The sequence below is a fragment of the Malus domestica genome, chromosome 13 (assembly GCF_042453785.1).
Source record: "Malus domestica chromosome 13, GDT2T_hap1".
Classification (NCBI taxonomy): Eukaryota; Viridiplantae; Streptophyta; class Magnoliopsida; order Rosales; family Rosaceae; genus Malus; species Malus domestica.
The window spans coordinates 17946988-17964859 of record NC_091673.1 but is presented as its reverse complement, the minus strand read 5'-3'; the positions used below and the strand labels follow the sequence as shown (position 1 = coordinate 17964859).

The 17872-nt window shown below is 37.2% G+C and overlaps 1 protein-coding gene across 3 annotated transcripts; it reads right to left on the bottom strand.

The window, feature by feature from the left end:
• LOC103403237 (putative ion channel POLLUX-like 2) lies at positions 1-8877 on the bottom strand. 3 transcript variants are annotated; one of them, XM_070810645.1, is made up of 25 exons: positions 8492-8875; positions 6926-7002; positions 6712-6830; positions 6115-6401; positions 5928-5999; positions 5094-5169; positions 4884-4982; positions 4650-4804; positions 4450-4554; positions 4194-4280; positions 3964-4048; positions 3731-3878; positions 3281-3357; positions 3108-3188; positions 2518-2709; positions 2312-2425; positions 1648-1740; positions 1401-1524; positions 1289-1309; positions 1233-1258; positions 1054-1101; positions 898-967; positions 729-802; positions 476-586; positions 1-400 (listed from the first exon to the last, which is right to left on the bottom strand). In XM_070810645.1, the coding sequence occupies exons 1-25, from the start codon at positions 8800-8802 to the stop codon at positions 284-286; spliced, it is 2769 nt and encodes a 922-aa protein (XP_070666746.1). In that variant the 5' UTR covers positions 8803-8875; the 3' UTR covers positions 1-283. The 3 variants fall into 3 exon arrangements, with proteins under 3 accessions (XP_070666746.1, XP_070666747.1, XP_070666745.1); XM_070810646.1 differs by having other exon boundaries at positions 499-586; positions 1233-1309; positions 8492-8877; XM_070810644.1 differs by having other exon boundaries at positions 1233-1309; positions 8492-8873.
• Positions 8878-17872: the final 8995 nt, after the last annotated feature.

The following is a 17872-nucleotide window of genomic DNA, read 5'->3' as shown; positions in this document are numbered from 1 at the left end:
TTATAATTAACATGACTAACAATGCTTATTACTGTTAATCCAGATTTTCTTTATTGGACAAATTTCCATGAATTAGTGCGGTGTCTGTATCAATGTTACGGTCTTAACAACAAAAGAGAGGCTAATACTGCAAAATAAAGAAGCTAAAACAGTCTCTTCACCAATTTGCTAGTTTAATGCCGGTTCAATGGTCAAGCTCGGAGAACACTTTCACTGTCAAAACATGAGTACTTCCATTTAGCATGGGATTCAAACTTTCACGAGCAAAATTTGGGCGGTCGTTTCAACTTGATTGGTTCTCCAGAATGATAGGTTGTTCTCCTTCAAGTTCGGATATAACTATCAACGAATCTGTCAACTCAAGGGAGAGGGGTTCGGACTTGGGAACTGGATTAATAACCTGCAACATGGCATAAGAGATGAATGGGAAGTCTGAAGCAATTTAGGAGCCGAATCCAAATCAAGACCTTTTTACCTTTTTGTTGTTTTTCACATAACCTATCGCCACTTCTTTCCGCAGTTGTGCTCTTTCAGAAAGCTCAAAGAATGAAGGGTTCTCTCCTTCTTTAATGTAGAGGCTGATATCCTGTCGTAACAAAAGCAGGCAAAGTTTAAATATACAGTTTAATGGATATCCAATCCAAATCCTCTAGCCGAAAATACAAAAAAGACAACGTCCAATCGAGATCAACATCATAACATTAAAATTGAGGATTCGAGGCGCTTACCTTTACATATATTTCATCACCCTCTGCGTTTAGAATGTCTTTCCACACTTCGTTTAGTTCACTGTTCTCAGCAACTGTTATGCACAAAGAAATCATTTACCTGTTATAATATTTTGGAATAACCATATTATATGTTGTGAGAGCTAAATCTAGTACAAGGATTCAAGACCTTGAGCTGTTACGAGGCTCATTACTTCCTCTGCGGCAATGTAAGTCAGGGACGGCTTAATTCTTGTGATCTGCAGTGATTGTGGGTGTATAACAATCAATAACATTAAATATCAACAGAAATAATAAACAGTGACAAAAGTCTGTCGGAGTTTACTTGTTTGCCCAATTTCGAGTCCACGATCTCTGCAACGAGATTCTGTACCTGCAATGCACCACCTTGTTACTTTGTTTGCTCTAGGTGACGATTATGACAAAGTTATTGTGAAAACTATTTAATTAATTAAACTCTAAGTTTGAATTTTTACAAAATTGGAAATGATGAACTTGACCTACCTTTACACCAAGTTTGTTGCAAATATTTTCAGCAAGAAGAAGAGAATACGCAGATTGCTTGTCTGCCCTGGTTGGATCTGAAGAGAGGGTACTTCAACGCAAATTGACCAAAAGCTAATTGAAAACAACATAAAACCAAGAAAAAGGGAGGAATTCATGTATGTTCACCTCCAAGAAGCCATTCCCTATCAGATATTACAACGACCGACAAGGGAACATCTTCGTTCTTCAATGAATTTTGGATATGCACTATGGTATCTTGTAAGGTTTCAAAGTTCATTGGATTTCCAATCTGCAGCTCATGGAAAAAATGGAAGTTTATAAGCAGAAAAGGAAACTTCCCTGCAAAAATATTATAGAGAAAGAAAAGAAACACCAGAAGGTACTACTCTAGGTTGAAAGAGAGAGGCAGTACCCGATGAGAAACCTTGACATGTTTGAGTTTTCCTTGATCAGAAACTTGTCTTGTCCTCTTTCTGTCCTCTAAAGGTACATCTGACAAAATTTCCTGCATGCATAAAGATGATGAATTGTGAGTCACCAATGCATGTATGTCTAGAAACTTAGTCTAGGTGATCAAATGAAAATTATGTTTAATCAAGTGTCAAATTTCCTGCACATATAAAACAACGATTCCCAGTTGTGCAGACAAAAAATCTATTTTTCTCAGTCTCTATCATGCTTCCTCAAGGTGAAGAAAAATTCCTATAATCCGTTAATTTCCTGCAATAACATCCCAATTGATTTATTGGCAATTTCACCGCCTGCACATTACTTTGGAGTACCTTGCAACCACTTAATATAACCACCACTCCATGTTCCATCACACATGTACTTGCACAAGCAACAATTTACCTCTTTTACTAATGTTTTACAGATCTGGGTAATTGATTTATTAGAGATTTCACTGCCTTCTGTTACTTTGGAGTCTTGCAGCCGCTTAATATAACTACCTCTTCAAGATTCCATCACACATGCACTTGCGTAAGTAACAATGTACTTTTACTATTGTTTTACATTTTAGGGAAATTGCTGAATATAGGATCCACAACAAGAGTTCCAAGCGAATTAGAACATACCACAACACTGCCAGGTCCAAGATAATTGTCATATTCTTCAATCATCTCTATGATGTCGGGGCGCCATCCAAGCAGAAGGATAAATTCTTTTGGTCCCAGATTATAGTCTGAGGCCTGCATTAATAAGAAAAAAATTATTCAGATTGGAGACCAAATCTATCAAGCCCTGGTGACCTTCAAGCAATTATGTCTTAGTCAAGTTGCACCTTAGAGCCTGGTTTCTTGGGACGCCTGACAATATTCTCAAGTCGTGTTTTCACCAGTTGCAAGGCATGCGGGTGAGTACACCCGTTTGTTTCTAGATCATCCAAACTTTGATCAGCGCCTATTTCTTTGACAACATTTGAATAAGTAACATCTGGTGTCTTACTCCCATTAACAGGTGCAATGAATAATACCTACATGAGGAAAGTGCAGAACAATAGGAACTCATAAATAAAAATGATGGTTAACCACGACCCATTCAGTCAGCAAAACAACATAAAGCAAGTACTAAAACAAATGAAGCAGTCACAGAGTGAATCCGCTCAGGTTCCCATAATCATCTTTGTTTCTTTCGTCTATTTTGCAATTATCAAATTTTACTACACTTTTGTCTAATTGTCTGCTCGCGATACATAAAAACAGGAACCGCGAAAGTCAACAATCCAACCAACCATCAGTGTCTAGAGATAAGTACAAAACAAAATTTTAACAAACATTGTGTTCATGATTCCATTTTTCACAAGTCAAAAGAAATATCAAAGTTATTGGTGATTGTTTTAGTTCAAATTAAAAAAGTCAGAACTTCTCATACTTTGTCAGTTTCCCGCAAGATTTCACTGTCATTGGGGTGGAAGTCTATCTTCCCGTTCCTATAAAGCCCACAAACAACTGCCTGAAAGGGATATCGAGTCAGAGAAAAATTCTCAATCAGCCAACCGCTATAAGTTCTTCACTACCAGAATTACATTTGACAGATGGTGTTACCTCTTGAAACCCATGTCGTAATCTCCTATACTTGAGCCCAGCTAGACTTGGGAAACTGCAAAGATTAAAGACATTTTCTGCACTGAGTAGAAATGACATCAATTAGTGTGTCATCTCAGAAATGATCGGAGAGATGGTTCCATTTGCCTAATAACCAATATGATGTAAAAATAACCACCGTAGTAAGAAACAACGCATGACTTGGGTTGACAGGTCTAAGTTCTAGTTACCACCGAAAGATTTCAAATTGATATATAAGATGGGCTCAAAGTATCAATTTATTACACATCCGATAAAAAATTTCATCTTTAACTTTGCAAGTGTTGGATTTAAATCACATATCCTTTTGGTAATACATATAGTATTAATATTGAGGGTTCAAAAAAAAGAATTTCATAAGCATCATCACAAGAAAACCAGTTATAGTTCAAACAGACGCTTGTACCATACTTCGATAATTAAGCAAGTGCCTGTAGATCTTTATGAGTCCCTTTTGACGAGAACATTGTACAAATAATTTTGATGCACCATTTTCCACAGGCTCTACTTTTAACCCTGAGATCGACTTTAAGAGTTCACATGTATTGGAACTTGAAACCTGCATTCATTGGGCACGGAAAATTTAACATGATTTAGCAAACTTCGTAACAAAGTTCAGTACGAAGACTAGATTAGTGATATACCTCAACAACTGTGGGGACAGATTCCATGTTGGGAATAGGTTGAAGAGCCAGAACAGACAAAAAAGCATCAGTGTCAACTTCATACCTAAACAGATGAGGATGTGAAGTCAAAACACATTTGAGAGATAAGAAATTTCTAATACTAGGAAATTCCAAAGAAACTTTGTCGAAAACCTTGTATACTCTAATATAATTTCTCACATAGAAGTAAAAGTAGATCAAGTTCTCACCGGTCTCCCTTCGTTGGCAGTATAATTATTGCACGTGCCTTGTTGGCAGCGGCTCTTTCAAATGATTTTGTTAAACTAAGGCTGCAACTGTAAGAGTAGAGCCTCAAAGTAAGAATCAGAAGCACACGAAGTCTCAATTTTATTATCAAATCCAATTACCCATTACATCATTTCTTATTGATAATTTTTTATTTTATTGCACTGAGGCCTTATGAAATCAGACGCAGATGAGTTAGATGATTTCTTATAGTCCTACCTCTTTGTAAGGATATCAATGTGTATAAGATCTTTCGCTAAATTGTCTGCAAGCTTGTCCATCTGCTTTCTTGGGAGATCGGACATAAGAAGAATTCTCTGCCTCCTGTGAACATATAAGCAAGACAACAACACAATCCAGTAATTTTACCACACAATCCTGATATAAAAAACTCCATTCGAGTACAAAAAATAGATTACCTAGCTGTAGCAGTACCTAAGCGGACAGCAAGTTCGTGATACTTGTTTAGTTGCTTTAGTATGAAGGAAAGATGACTGTTCACTCCACAAATAATGATATGATCAGTCTCCAGAACTTGCATTTGTGCGCCTTCTTTTAGTCTGTACATATTGTTCTGAGGAAATGATGGCCATAAGGATGCCATTTACATATAAGTTAGATGTACGATAATGTTCCATGATCCAAGAACTTACCCTGAACTGTTCAGTCATTGTGCTCAACAAGCGAGAGTAAAATAATATGCCCCATATTGCAAGAACAAAACCAATAACACGTTCAATGCGTGTTCTTTGCTGCAGTGTATATTTTACAATGCATGTTATTTACAATCATCCAAGAAAATACAGAATTAGTGAAAACTTTTAGAATGAACCAAATGATAAAATTAGGAAGCGGAATCACACTTTTAAATGTGTCGATGATGAACACAGACATGCCCAAGCCTCCCAGAAGCAGTCCTCCAAAGACTCATTACTACCCCTGTGTAATTTGAAATGCATCCGGATTGTAAACAAACATGAGGAATTTATTCATTTGATAAAAATACTATTAAAAGACTGCTTAACCGTTAGAATATCAAATATTTGTCAGCCCACATCGTAACAACTTAAATTTTTCGGAATAGTGTGGTAACAACAAACTTTAGCATGGTATCAAAGCAGGAAATCCTGGTCAAATCCTGCAAGTGTAACCAATATAAGTTGAATCCCACACGTTGGGCTTTAATAGTGAAGAGAGGCCCACATTTGACGGGGAGGTGTTAGAATACAAAATAATTGTTGGTCTAAGATGCTGAGACCCTTGTGAAGAAGAGGGCAAGAAAATGATGAAACCATATTGTTTCAGATGGACCCCAAATGATTAAGCTGTTAGGGAACTGGTCAACAATGTATATCAATCTAACACTGTCCCTCACACGAACACGTTCTTTGTTTGTATGTTAAAATCAAACGGAAAGAAAAATATAGCTGAAACCCCACCCTGCACCAAAGAAATGGGGAATGGATTGAGGGTTCCACATCCAGTACCCCCTGCTAGGCTGCTACCACCAAAGCTCTGATATGGTGATACCATATTAGAAAACTTCAGCTGTTATAAATGGGCCAATAATTGCATCAATCTGATAGTCTAGACACAAGGAAAAAAAATGCTATTTAATGAAATACGATAAAGCAACATGAAGCAGAATATGCCAGAGAAAGTAATTCGAACTGCTCTTAGAAAGGATTATAGGTTACCTATACTTGTAGAATAGGAAACCACCAATGACAACAAATGAGAAGCATGCTACCAGGAGCACCAGAAAGAACCTAAAAAATATTTACAAAAGAACTTAGCTAAATGAGAACATAGACCAAACAAATTACAAGCATGAAATGATAGATATAGAAACCATGCAAAGCTCCATCTGATATCTTCACTTACGTGGCAACATTCTTTTCAAGTTGGATGTTAAATAGATACAGTAACCGTGCAAAGCTCCATCTAATGTCTCGAAATGAAGGAAAAGACACATCCAACCGAAGAGGCACAGGTTTATTCAATGAATTAGAAACACAGGCAAAGGGCAAGGCGGCAGCCCCGAAAGTTTGAATGATAGAGGGAAGTTTTGCTTGGACGATCTTAATGAAAGTATGAAAAACATTTGACTGTCCTAGCCTAAATGAGAAATATAAGGACAGCAATCCCATCGTGACTTTAGCTACGAGAACCTGCATATACAGAAAATTCTGTCAAGAAATTTACTAAATACTAGAAGTGCCATGACATGAGTCAAATGCAAGATCTGAAGTTATCATGGATACAAATACTTGATAACAGAGAGTAAACAGGTGAAACCACTAAATAGAGGAACATTGAAAGGGGTTTAAGCTGTTATCCAATTTAATCAATTCTAATTCAAGATATGTTCTTTTTCAGATTTAAAAAAAAAAAATTACAATCTCTTATGCAGATTCATCCATCTAATGCTCTTGTTAGAAATTAAACAGATAAATAAATAAATTTCCATCTAATGCTCACCTGAGAAATATTAATTGGGTCTGTATTAAAGAGTTGGTCATTCAAATCATCTGCAACATTTATATACACAGTGGAATCTAGCTCATTTTCTGCCCTTTGAGAACTGGCCTCACATTTCGCTGTAAAAAGAATAAACGTAAGTAAAACATGAACGAATGTAAGTTATCAATACCTTGCTTTCACACATGATAAAGCATACATACAATATTCTCACCTCTGTTGTGTACTATGAAACTACTTGCATGTAAAGACGAAGATTTGATCCACCAAAATTGGCATGGCATTAATTTCCTGGTAAGTATCATCAACGTTAGCATCATATGGCTCGTCTACACTAAAATTCAGGATAACTGTGCTTCAACACTTGCCCCATGTATGTATCATAGAGTACATTGCACATATACAGACATCAGCAAATGTACTCCAAAATTACAATTTCCCTCAGTTACAGAGTATGGTATTATCACAATATGCTTCAGATAGAAGTCGGAAGCTTTTTATACATAATACTATATGCTGCGTTCAAAACTTAAATGTTGATAGCCTAACAGTTTATAAGGATTATGAAACGGAGCTCAGCCAGGAGAACTTATGCATACGGCATCAGACATCAACTAATTTTCATTAGTAAATTCCTACTCTACAGGAAGAACACATACTTTTAAACAAGCAACGCATGCGAAAGCCATTTATTACTAATTTAAGTAGACAGGAGAACTTATGCATACAGCATCAGACATCAACTAATTTTCATTAGTAAATTCCTACTCTACAGGAAGAACACATACTTTTAAACAAGCAACGCATGCGAAAGCCATTTATTACTACTTTAAGTAGACAGGAGAACTTATGCATACGGCATCAGACATCACCTAATTTTCATTAGTAAATTCCTACTCTACAGGAAGAAAACATACTTTTAAACAAGCAACGCATGCAAAAGCCATTTATTACTACTTTAAGTAGACCATTTCATTGAAGATACGCGAAACAGTAAAATTTGAGCTAAAGTATATAGAATCTCAGAAATTCAGTATGCCGGTCTGAAGAGGAAAGGCGAATCAAAAAAGGTCGTACCCAGTGCACAAGGCTCCCGCTTTACGCAGGGTCTGGGAGAGGTGAATGTCGGCTAGCCTTACCCCCATTTATGGAGAGGAAAGGCGAATCAAACCCAGAAAAATTCCTCACAAAAAGTACTCATCTTGATCACTCCCTTTCCCCTAGCACCGTACTTCCTCTCCATACACGGCACCTTTGTCTACCAACAAGTTCACACTTCCAACAAAGAATTGGCACTACCCAATTAGTTAAAAACCCAATTAGTTAAAAACCTGAAATCTCTCGGTTCACATTACAATCAACAATTCACAATTTCAAGCCCTAGCCAGTTCACAAATATCTAAGAAACACACGAAGATTAACCCAAAAACAAAGGTTCAAAAGTTACCACCAACCAAATGCCCCAAATTAGTTTGCTTTCATGACCAAGAGTGTAAACCTTGGACCAAATTTGGAGGCTAAAGAATCTAACATTCGAATTCAGAGACGAAAATGCAACTAGAACTATAGTTCAGGACGATTTCTACAATTAAGCCAGATTAGTGTGGGCAGAGGGCACAATATAGCATTACTAGTCCATAAACCAATCAATAATATAAACCCTTTGATCTTGAATGCGAAGAAAACCCATATGAATGCCAATGTCAATGCCTTACAAACAACCAAAAAAAAACAATCACTTTTGGTAATTGAAAAGATGAAGAAATGAAATTCTGAATACCTTTTTGGGGAAGAAAAACGGTGGGAGATCGGAACCCGAGGAGGCAAAACGCAGAGCTGCAATCCGTGCAGCTGACCACTCAAAAGAACCATGTTTGTTACAGTCAGCCAGAGCTGTTTTTTTCTGGAGTTTCGAGGTTTCAGAAGAAAGAAGAAGGAAACCGGGGCCGATGAGAGAAACAACAGAAACTTTAAACAAAACAGGTGGAATTTTGGAAAAAAAAAGAAACAGAGAAAAGTGGGGAAATCATGAAATTTGGGATTTTTCGGGAAATCCAACGTGGACAACCTGGTCCCTCCCCGAAAAGTCATTTCCTTTCCTTTGCATGCTTGCAACTACAGTGGATAGTCGTTGTCCAACCCTTTGTCGTCGATTGTTCATTGTTCATCAACAAGAACACCACTAATATTTGATGGTATTTCTGTTTTATTAGGATTGCCAAAAGTGGTTCCTGATTTTCTTATTCCGATCTCATCAACAACAATCAAACAATGCATCAGCGTCTCACGTGAATAAAATAATATCCGAACTTATTAGGATATGATTGGTTTCTCCTTGCATTTTGTTTATTCCACGTTTTATCGACATTCTAAAAATGTTTCTTTTTAATTGGAGATCAACACGTGTTGATGCACAAAATATAATAGACTTTGGAACAGCGTAAAGTGTCAAGCTGTAACATTCGTTAAAGTGTCTAGCTATAACATTCACAAGGGTGCTTCAGTCAAGTGCAGGTAATATGTAAAGAGATAATGATAAGAAAACAAACATAAGATATATGTGGTTCATCTTAAGTTGGGCTACGTCCACGAAGATAGTGGAGTTCTCTTTAATAATATAGAGTTTACATAACACAAAGGTTCAAACATAATCATCATTAGTAAGTTCTAATAATGGGTTAAGTGGAATAATGTCATTATTCATTAGTTGTGGGAGAATGGTCTCCTTTAATAGTTGAGGAGAGTCACACACTTTTGTCCGAGGTCGATCTGGGACTTTAGGAGCTTTATTTTGATATTAACATATGTCGTTTTGTGATTGGTCTTCTGGTTTGAGAGAAACTCTTGTGTTTCGGCAGTAGTGCGGCTAGTGCCTCAACACAAATCCTTCAATGGGGCTCTGAAGGTATAAAATTGATTGGTACTCAATAATTTTAGAACTGATAAGGTATGATACAAACAAAACGAAAATAGGCTATGATACCATGAAGGATCCTAAAACTAATTTAACAGTAGTGGAAGTAATTCAACTCAACTCCAACCACATGGTTGGCAAGAAAGTTAGAATGCCTACTTGGATGGAAAAGGATCCAAGTATAACTTTTTATAATATAAATCTGTTGTAAAATCAACTGTGGGTGCAGTGGAATAAATGAAACAAGACACAAAATTTACGAGGTTCCTCTACAGTCAGTGTGACTGGAGTACGTCCTCGGGGCAGCAGTGGTGCTTTCATTATAATTTGAAATAATAAGAGTACAAAGATAACTCTCTTTATTATCTCCCCCTCATCTTCCTCATCTTCGTCTCTTCCTCTTCTTTCCTCTCTCTCTCTCTTCCTCTTCTTCCTTTTCCTTCTTCTCTCCCGTGAACTCCACCACCAATTATGAAACTCTCTTCTTTTGTTGTGTTCCATAGTGTTGTTTTTATAGAAGTAAATCACATGCTAAATAGTGGAAGGGCAACTTGCCCATTATTTGAGTGGACATCCATTTCTACAACACTCCCCCTTTGATGGCCACAAGTCTTCGATTGACTCGTTAAAATCTTGATCTGTTTTGGATGCTCCCCTGATGAGTATCTCCCCCTGATTTCAAATCATTTAGGTTGATCGTTGATCATTCTGCTTTAGTCTCTTAGTAAGAAGAGTTGCTGAAATAGTTGCTTTACTTGTTGTTAACTTTTCACAGGCTTGTTCTTGAACTGGGTTGGAGGGCCTTCTGCTAAACTTGATCCAAAGGTCTGAATTTACTTCTTTTATCTGGAGCGGAATTTGATTCAAGAGTAGTGAACACTTGATCTTGAATCGAACTTGTGATTTCTTCAAGGACCTTCGAGGCTTGATCTTGAATGAAATTGGACCATGAGGAGCTTCATGTGGCAAGTGATCTTCAGTTTTGTCAGGGATGAATCAGCACACGTTTGTTGCGCTTGTCTCCACATGCTTCAATGTATCATTTTCACTTTCCTTACTTGCTCCCCTTGCTTAAGTAGTATTTTCCCTGCTTTCCCCCCATGCATGTGTGGCATCTTCTCCGGCAGTATTTGCCCTCTGATGCCGGAGTGGAGTGCAACCCTTGCATTTGGATGGTTCATCACTTCTTGGTGACTGGAGACCCAGCTCGAACAACAGTTGAAGATGACTACTCTAGAGCTAGGTAAGCAATCAGGAAAGGTTCCAGGCAGTCGGTTCCTTACCGGGAGTTTGAGTGGAGGTTCCGCTATATTGCTTTCTTTATCCTTGTCTTTGCAGGCAAGAACAAGGACAAAGGAAAGGACAGGGAGATTGCATGATATGAGATAATCTTGCTCTGGTCCCTGAAGATATGTGATAATCTTGCTCTGGTGTGACATGTTTGAAGAGGTATTCTCGGAGAGGAAGAAAATTGAGTATTTCGAGATGCTATGTTGAAGATGCATTCTCGGAGATGAGGAAGAGTTAGGTATTCTTGCAGTGTTGCAGGTCTGCCTTGTTATGGAGAACAGAGGTCGACATATATAGAGATTTCTCAATAGCAAGTGGTGGTGCTGTGCTTTTACTCTTGTCAGCAACTGTGGTGTAAATAGAACAGTAAGATTTACGCGTTTTCAACTTTGTCAGAGATCTTTGACAAAGTTGCACGCGATATCTGAGAAAACTAAGATTACGTCTGAAAAATGCCAACGAATTTTATTCAGGAAAATCTGGCTTTTGAAATTCGGAGAGTGGTGCATCTTCGATCTCTGAATGAGTGGCTCTGTTGCCTCTTCTTTTATAAAGACATCAATTGTGTTCAAGAGTATGCTCAAAAAGTTGCTGCCTGTAGAAATTTCCCTTATCTTGCACCTTTGAAATTTTATTTGACCTCTGTTTTTCCTTCATCATTTCTGAAAAATGACTTGCCCATCTAACATTTGCTTAGATTTGAGTCTTATGAGTGATACAGATGAGCAGCGTCAGGATAATATATGGCGCCCGTCCTTCTTATCTTCTAATGGTCCTCTTACGGTTGGGGACTCTGTGATGAAGAATAACATAACCGCTACTGTGGTAGCTAGGAATCTTCTCACTCCAAGGGATAACAAGATCATTTCAGAACGGTCTGAAGAGTCGGCCGTTAAAGACTCATTGGCTCTCAGTGTTCAGTGTGCTGGCTCTGTGTCCAATATGGGCCAACGCCTACTTGCTCAAACTTGCCAAGTTGAATCATTGATGGCGGAGGTGGCAAGTCTTAAACAAGAGATCAGAGGGCTCAAGCACGAGAATAAGGTGTTACACGTGCTTGCAAATAATTACTCTACGAGCATGAAAAGAAAGCTTGTCCAACTGCAGGAATCCGAAAGTCGGATTCAAAGTGATCACCAGAGGTTCGTTGCTAGATTCCGAAAGCAACTGATGTCTTCCCCTTCTGGTGTTTTGCTAAGTACTGGGGTGCCACATGATCAATCTCCAGTGCCTTCCCCTTCTGGGGTACTTCCGAGTACTGAGGCTTCACATGAGCAACATTTGTGAAGGCTCCATCCTGTTTGTTTGTTTTAACTCATGTGTATGTATATATTTATAATTTCTTGGAGATATTAATAAATAAGCTTTATTTCATTCAATATATTGTGCCAAATACAATAAAGCATATACTTCACTAAGATGTGGTACTTCTGGACTAAATATTAATTTATCTTTACCCTCACGAAGATAAATGATTATTCTTAGTGTCTTCATCATATGAGTATTCAACTCATAATCTTCAATCCATATGGTTCTTTTAATATCATAAATATCATGGATATGATTCGTGTTGGTAGATTGTTCGATCTGCAGCTCGAGACAATAATTCCTTCAACACTTTATAATTTTTCTAGACTCTTCAGGAGTCCCAATTTAATATCATCAACTCTTCAAGAGTTATAATTTAATGTCATTGACTCTTGCAAGAGATTTTAGTATGTTGCAACAATATCATAATGATAGTACTCACTAAGGCAATTGATATCATCCATTGGTACTGAGTACATATTTTATTTTTTACCCTTCAGAGGCTTACTTCAAGCAATTTGAATCCTTCAAGGGTTTTCTACACTTCATGACACATTTTCCTTTGGAATTTATACAGAGCAATTTGCTCCCATGTATACTTGAGGGATTTACTTATGGAGATATAATGTGGGCGACTCACAACCCTTCGTATATAATTCTCCATTTATATGAACTTGTTTACAAGAGTATAATTTCAGGTTTCAATTAGTAACCTTGTGTCATATCATGTGAGTGTATTACACTGTATTACAAATCCCCATATGTAACCTCCTTGGTTCAACATCTTTTGGCTATTTGTATTGTATTCAAATATATATAGGTTCATTTGCCCACGTTCTTACAAAATTGTAATGGAATTGCCTTTCTCCATTTTGGTCAATAATTTTTTTTCTTTTGTCGACGAACAAAAGAATGTGACTCAATATTAACACAGCTCATTGATGAATTTAGTAGCTACTTGTAAAAACCAAAATTACCATTGGTTATCATCAATCTGTGATCCCATATTCTCTGTGCATGCGCATGCATAAAAGCTTTTCATTTCTTTGGATATCCATTGCCTCTTCATGGGCATGACGCTATCTCTTCCAGGATAGTCATAATTTAGAGAATGTGGATCATAACCTCCTCTTGAGCGTTATAGAGCTTGGATTTTAATCTCCACTTCCGGGAGTTGAGTCATTGGAACCTATATGTCTATTATGCTCCATGTATGAGACATCAACATTCCCATGTTTGTGGATTGTCCTATCTGGGACGTGTATCCAATTCGGCGACTGTCATGCTTTTGGCATGCAACAGTTATGCTTCGGGAATGCAATAGTTCAGTAGTGCCATATTATTCTTCTTTCGAATAACTGAACCTTTTGAGTCTAAAAATCTGTCACGCTTCAGGCGTGTAACAGATAAATCATTTACTGTCTCATTATTTTATCCAACAGAGACATCAATTCTTGTAGGCACATTTGCAGTAAGTATATATGATTTCATCACTTTCGTTGCATCATTCAATTATTCATATTTCATTTTCTCATTGATTGTTTCGTGAATCAAAATAAGACAAATTCTCTTCGTTCTTCTCGAACGGTCTTTTCTCATCATTCTTTTGGAATGATATTTTCTCATCGTTCTTCTGGAACGATATTATTTTCTCCCCCTAATGGCAGGAAAATTGTCTTATCAAAATGACAGTCCGCAAACCAAGCGGTAAATATATCCCCAGTCAAGGGTTCTAAATATTGAATGATAGATGATGTTCAATATCAATGCCCATTTCAGTATGTTGTGGCAGTGCAATAGGCACATAGATAACACAACCAAAAACTCATAAATGTATAATGTTTGGCTAGTTCCTAAAGACGAGTTGTACTGAGCAATATTGATGGTTGGAAACTGGTCTCATCCGAACTTAATAATGCGTCATGTAAAATGACATGTCCCCATGTAGAAAACTAGTAATTTCGTTTTCATGAGCAGAGCGCGGGTAATCAATTTTATCCGCTTAATAAATGCTTCTGCTAAACCATTTTAAGTATGGACATAAGGAACTTATGGTCCTTATTAAATAGTTTATGGACTGAGACTTTTATGACCTTTATTATAATTAAGTTGAGGCACTGTGGCACTTCAAACTTAAGGTACTTATCAAGAAACTTCATGTCCGATCTTGAGGATCTAGGGACTTCATGTTTGATCTTTTTGCATGATGGAACTTCGGGTCCTATCATTTTATGTGATGAGGATCAAGAAACTGCAGGTTCTGATCTAATCAAGGAACTCTGGGTCCTTGTTATACTCATCGTAACAAAAGATAAGTACAATAAATAAATTAAAGCAATAGGCGGTAATTCCAGCCATAGTAAATAAATTGAACAATAAATAAATTAAAGCTTGTGACAAGGGCTTTAATTCAGCACCATTCACATAAATCAAAACTTAAAGCAGTAGGCGGTAAAACCGTCCATGATAAATAAATTGTTGTAAAGTAAATAAAGCTTGTGACAAGGGCTTTAATTCAGCACAATTCACATAAATATCAAAGCTTTAAAGCAAAGAGTAATAATTCTACCCACTGTAAATAAATTACTTTAAATAAATAGAACTTGTGAAAGTGTTTTAAGCCAACACCATTCATATAAATAAATATATACATATTTTCTTCTTTCTTTTCAGATGGTGTAACACCATCCAAAAACCTTTACCTTTATTTTATTTTTATTATTTTCTTATTCAACCACATTCTACACCATTCCAAAAAACATTGCCTTTTTCTTTCATTTTTACATGGTGCAACGCACCTTTCCAAATCATTGGCCCCATTTCCTTTTTAATTTTATTTATTTATTTCTTGCTTTTTCAAATGGTATCATACATTATTGCCTTTTTCAGATTGTGCCATGCATATTCCATAATCTTCCCCATTTTCTTTGTCTGTCTCTACCAGTCTCGAAACCCAGTATCAGCTGGGTTGTTGTGGAGGTCACACAAAACCAATTCAATCCAAAAAGGCTACCAGATACTGGCGTTGTTCTCGCATGGCCCAAAGAACATGGCATCGCAAAGCAAGAATCTCTCCACAGAGACATAGATGACAGTGAGGTTGACGGAGGCACAAGAAAGGGAGGCCTATGTGGAGTCAGTCATGCCATCACCATCTCAGACAATTGAGGATTCATGGAGGTCCTCGAGATCCATTGAGAACGACACGATCTGGGTTTCCAAGTCTAATGAGATTCTTCTGGATCTCTGGAAACCAGTTGTCAGGTACGAGTTTTCTTATCTCGTGACGACTTCAGGTCGTTGGAAATTTCAATTCGCACCGGAATTCGGTGGGGCGCTTCTGGCGCGGTGGGAGAAATGAAAAATGGACATACCTTTACTTGTTTTGCTGCACCTTTGTTTGTCTGTAAGATCTCTCCATCTTTCTTGTCCACGAGAGAAAAATAGATTGCAGGTCTAGCAGGGATAAGAATTAGCACATCAATAGTTAGAGTGATAAAGGAAAAAGTGATAAAAGAAAGGTTGATGGATTTTTGTGACAAGATGATCTTCCCTGTTTGACATGTCTGGCTTGCCGTCTCTACTCTGTGAGATTTTAGCTGACCGAGGTGAGAAGTAGATAATGCTTCACCGGATTTATGGTGTTGTGCTTTCCACTGACATGAGAGCTTTTCGTGCTAATAACGTGTTGTAAAATCAACTGTGGGTGCAGTGGAATAAATGAAACAAGACACAAAATTTACAAGGTTCCTCTACAGTCAGTGTGACTGGAGTACGTCCTCGGGGCAGCAGTGGTGCTTTCATTATAATTTGAAATAATAAGAGTACAAAGATAACTCTCTTTATTATCTCCCCCTCATCTTCCTCATCTTCGTCTCTTCCTCTTCTTTCCTCTCTCTCTCTCTTCCTCTTCTTCCTTTTCCTTCTTCTCTCCCGTGAACTCCACCACCAATTATGAAACTCTCTTCTTTTGTTGTGTTCCATAGTGTTGTTTTTATAGAAGTAAATCACATGCTAAATAGTGGAAGGGCAACTTGCCCATTATTTGAGTGGACATCCATTTCTACAACAAAATCGACTTTATAAGAACAATTTTTACCGATGAAACATGAAAATTTTATGGAGGGGATTGACATGTCCTACATCTATACTACTATTCTTTTTATAATGTTGAAGGTATCTCACAATAATGTCACCAATATGAGCATATCGTCGATTACTAGCTCCTATGATTCGAATACACATCAATTCTTGAGCAATGCTGTTATCCACCACATTCAAATGGGTTTGAGGTTGAATCATATCATTTTTTTATTGGTTTTTTCTTTTTCAATGCAAAGCAAAGGTATACAATATATATATATATATATATATATATATATATTATTTGTTCAACAAAAAAAAAACCCGCAATTTTTTTTTTTCATCCCAAAGTCCCTTCCATCCCTTGGATAGATAGAGAAGAGGCAGAGCTTTTGGTTTGTCATGTTGTCAAAGAGTTGAAATATGATTTTTCGTGTTGTCAAAGAGTTGGTGACATACTAATTTCTCTTTCCATGTAGCCCGAATACCGCAAGAGACGGTGGGCATACTTTTAGCACCCGAATCAAACGACACATCAAAGCAGAGCCAATGGGCCCAAGGAATGCATATGTGGAAGTTCAAATTCGGATTGAAAGCTCCAATTCTTTGCTCACTTTTCACTAGATCAACCCTTTGGAGTTTCTATACTACTATTTAAAAATTAATTCAATGTGTGACGCGTAGCAAGAGACGAGTGATCACTTTAATGAAGACAAAGTGGCGATGGAGAACAAAGACAACACAAGAAGCAATGAAGGTGGGGCAGGTGGGGATGCTAAATCCAATTGTACTGGCGTGAAATATGTCATTCAATGTTGTGTGGTTGAGAAGCTTGAAATAAAGCACTCAGGCATGCACGCCAGTACTAGCAAACATGACCCAATTGTCCCAGGTTTGGCTTCATAAAAACCAATTCACTAGTCCGATCCCAGACCTCTCAAAGTGTGAAACTTTGTTCGATCTCCTTCTTCAGCTCTGTCTCTCTCTCCTGTGGCACAAATTGGACTTTAAATCAAAATGTGTGGTTTCCACGTTTGCCACATCATCTCTTAACAGTTAATTTAACGGTTGTACGAAATTAAACTAAAATAATAACTAATTTATAAGATTGAAATGTTTAGGGATAATTCATCGTATTTCTTAAATCCAAACTAAAATAATAACATCCCTTTCATATGATTTCGTAATACATATAGATATATTGACTTTACATAAAATTATAATTTACCCTAATAATTTCTTTAGTGCATGTATTGTTGGAGAAGGAGATTTAAACTTGGCACATCTACAAACATTGCAAAAGAAAATACTACAAAAGAATAGCTAGTTCGACTCTAATTTTATCTTTCCTGACCGATCTAGATAAAAGCGTAAAAGAAAAAAAACAACCTTAATTCATCGTGATTCATCTTGCTCTTACTGAGAGGGCCGATGATCCATTGTCGTAGATGTTGAAAAACAAATCGTCATCACTCTCACACAAGGCATAGACGATGTCACCATGGTTGCCCTTTTTGAAAGATCTCTTTGTCAATAACAATCCAAGAATTTGCACAAATTGATATA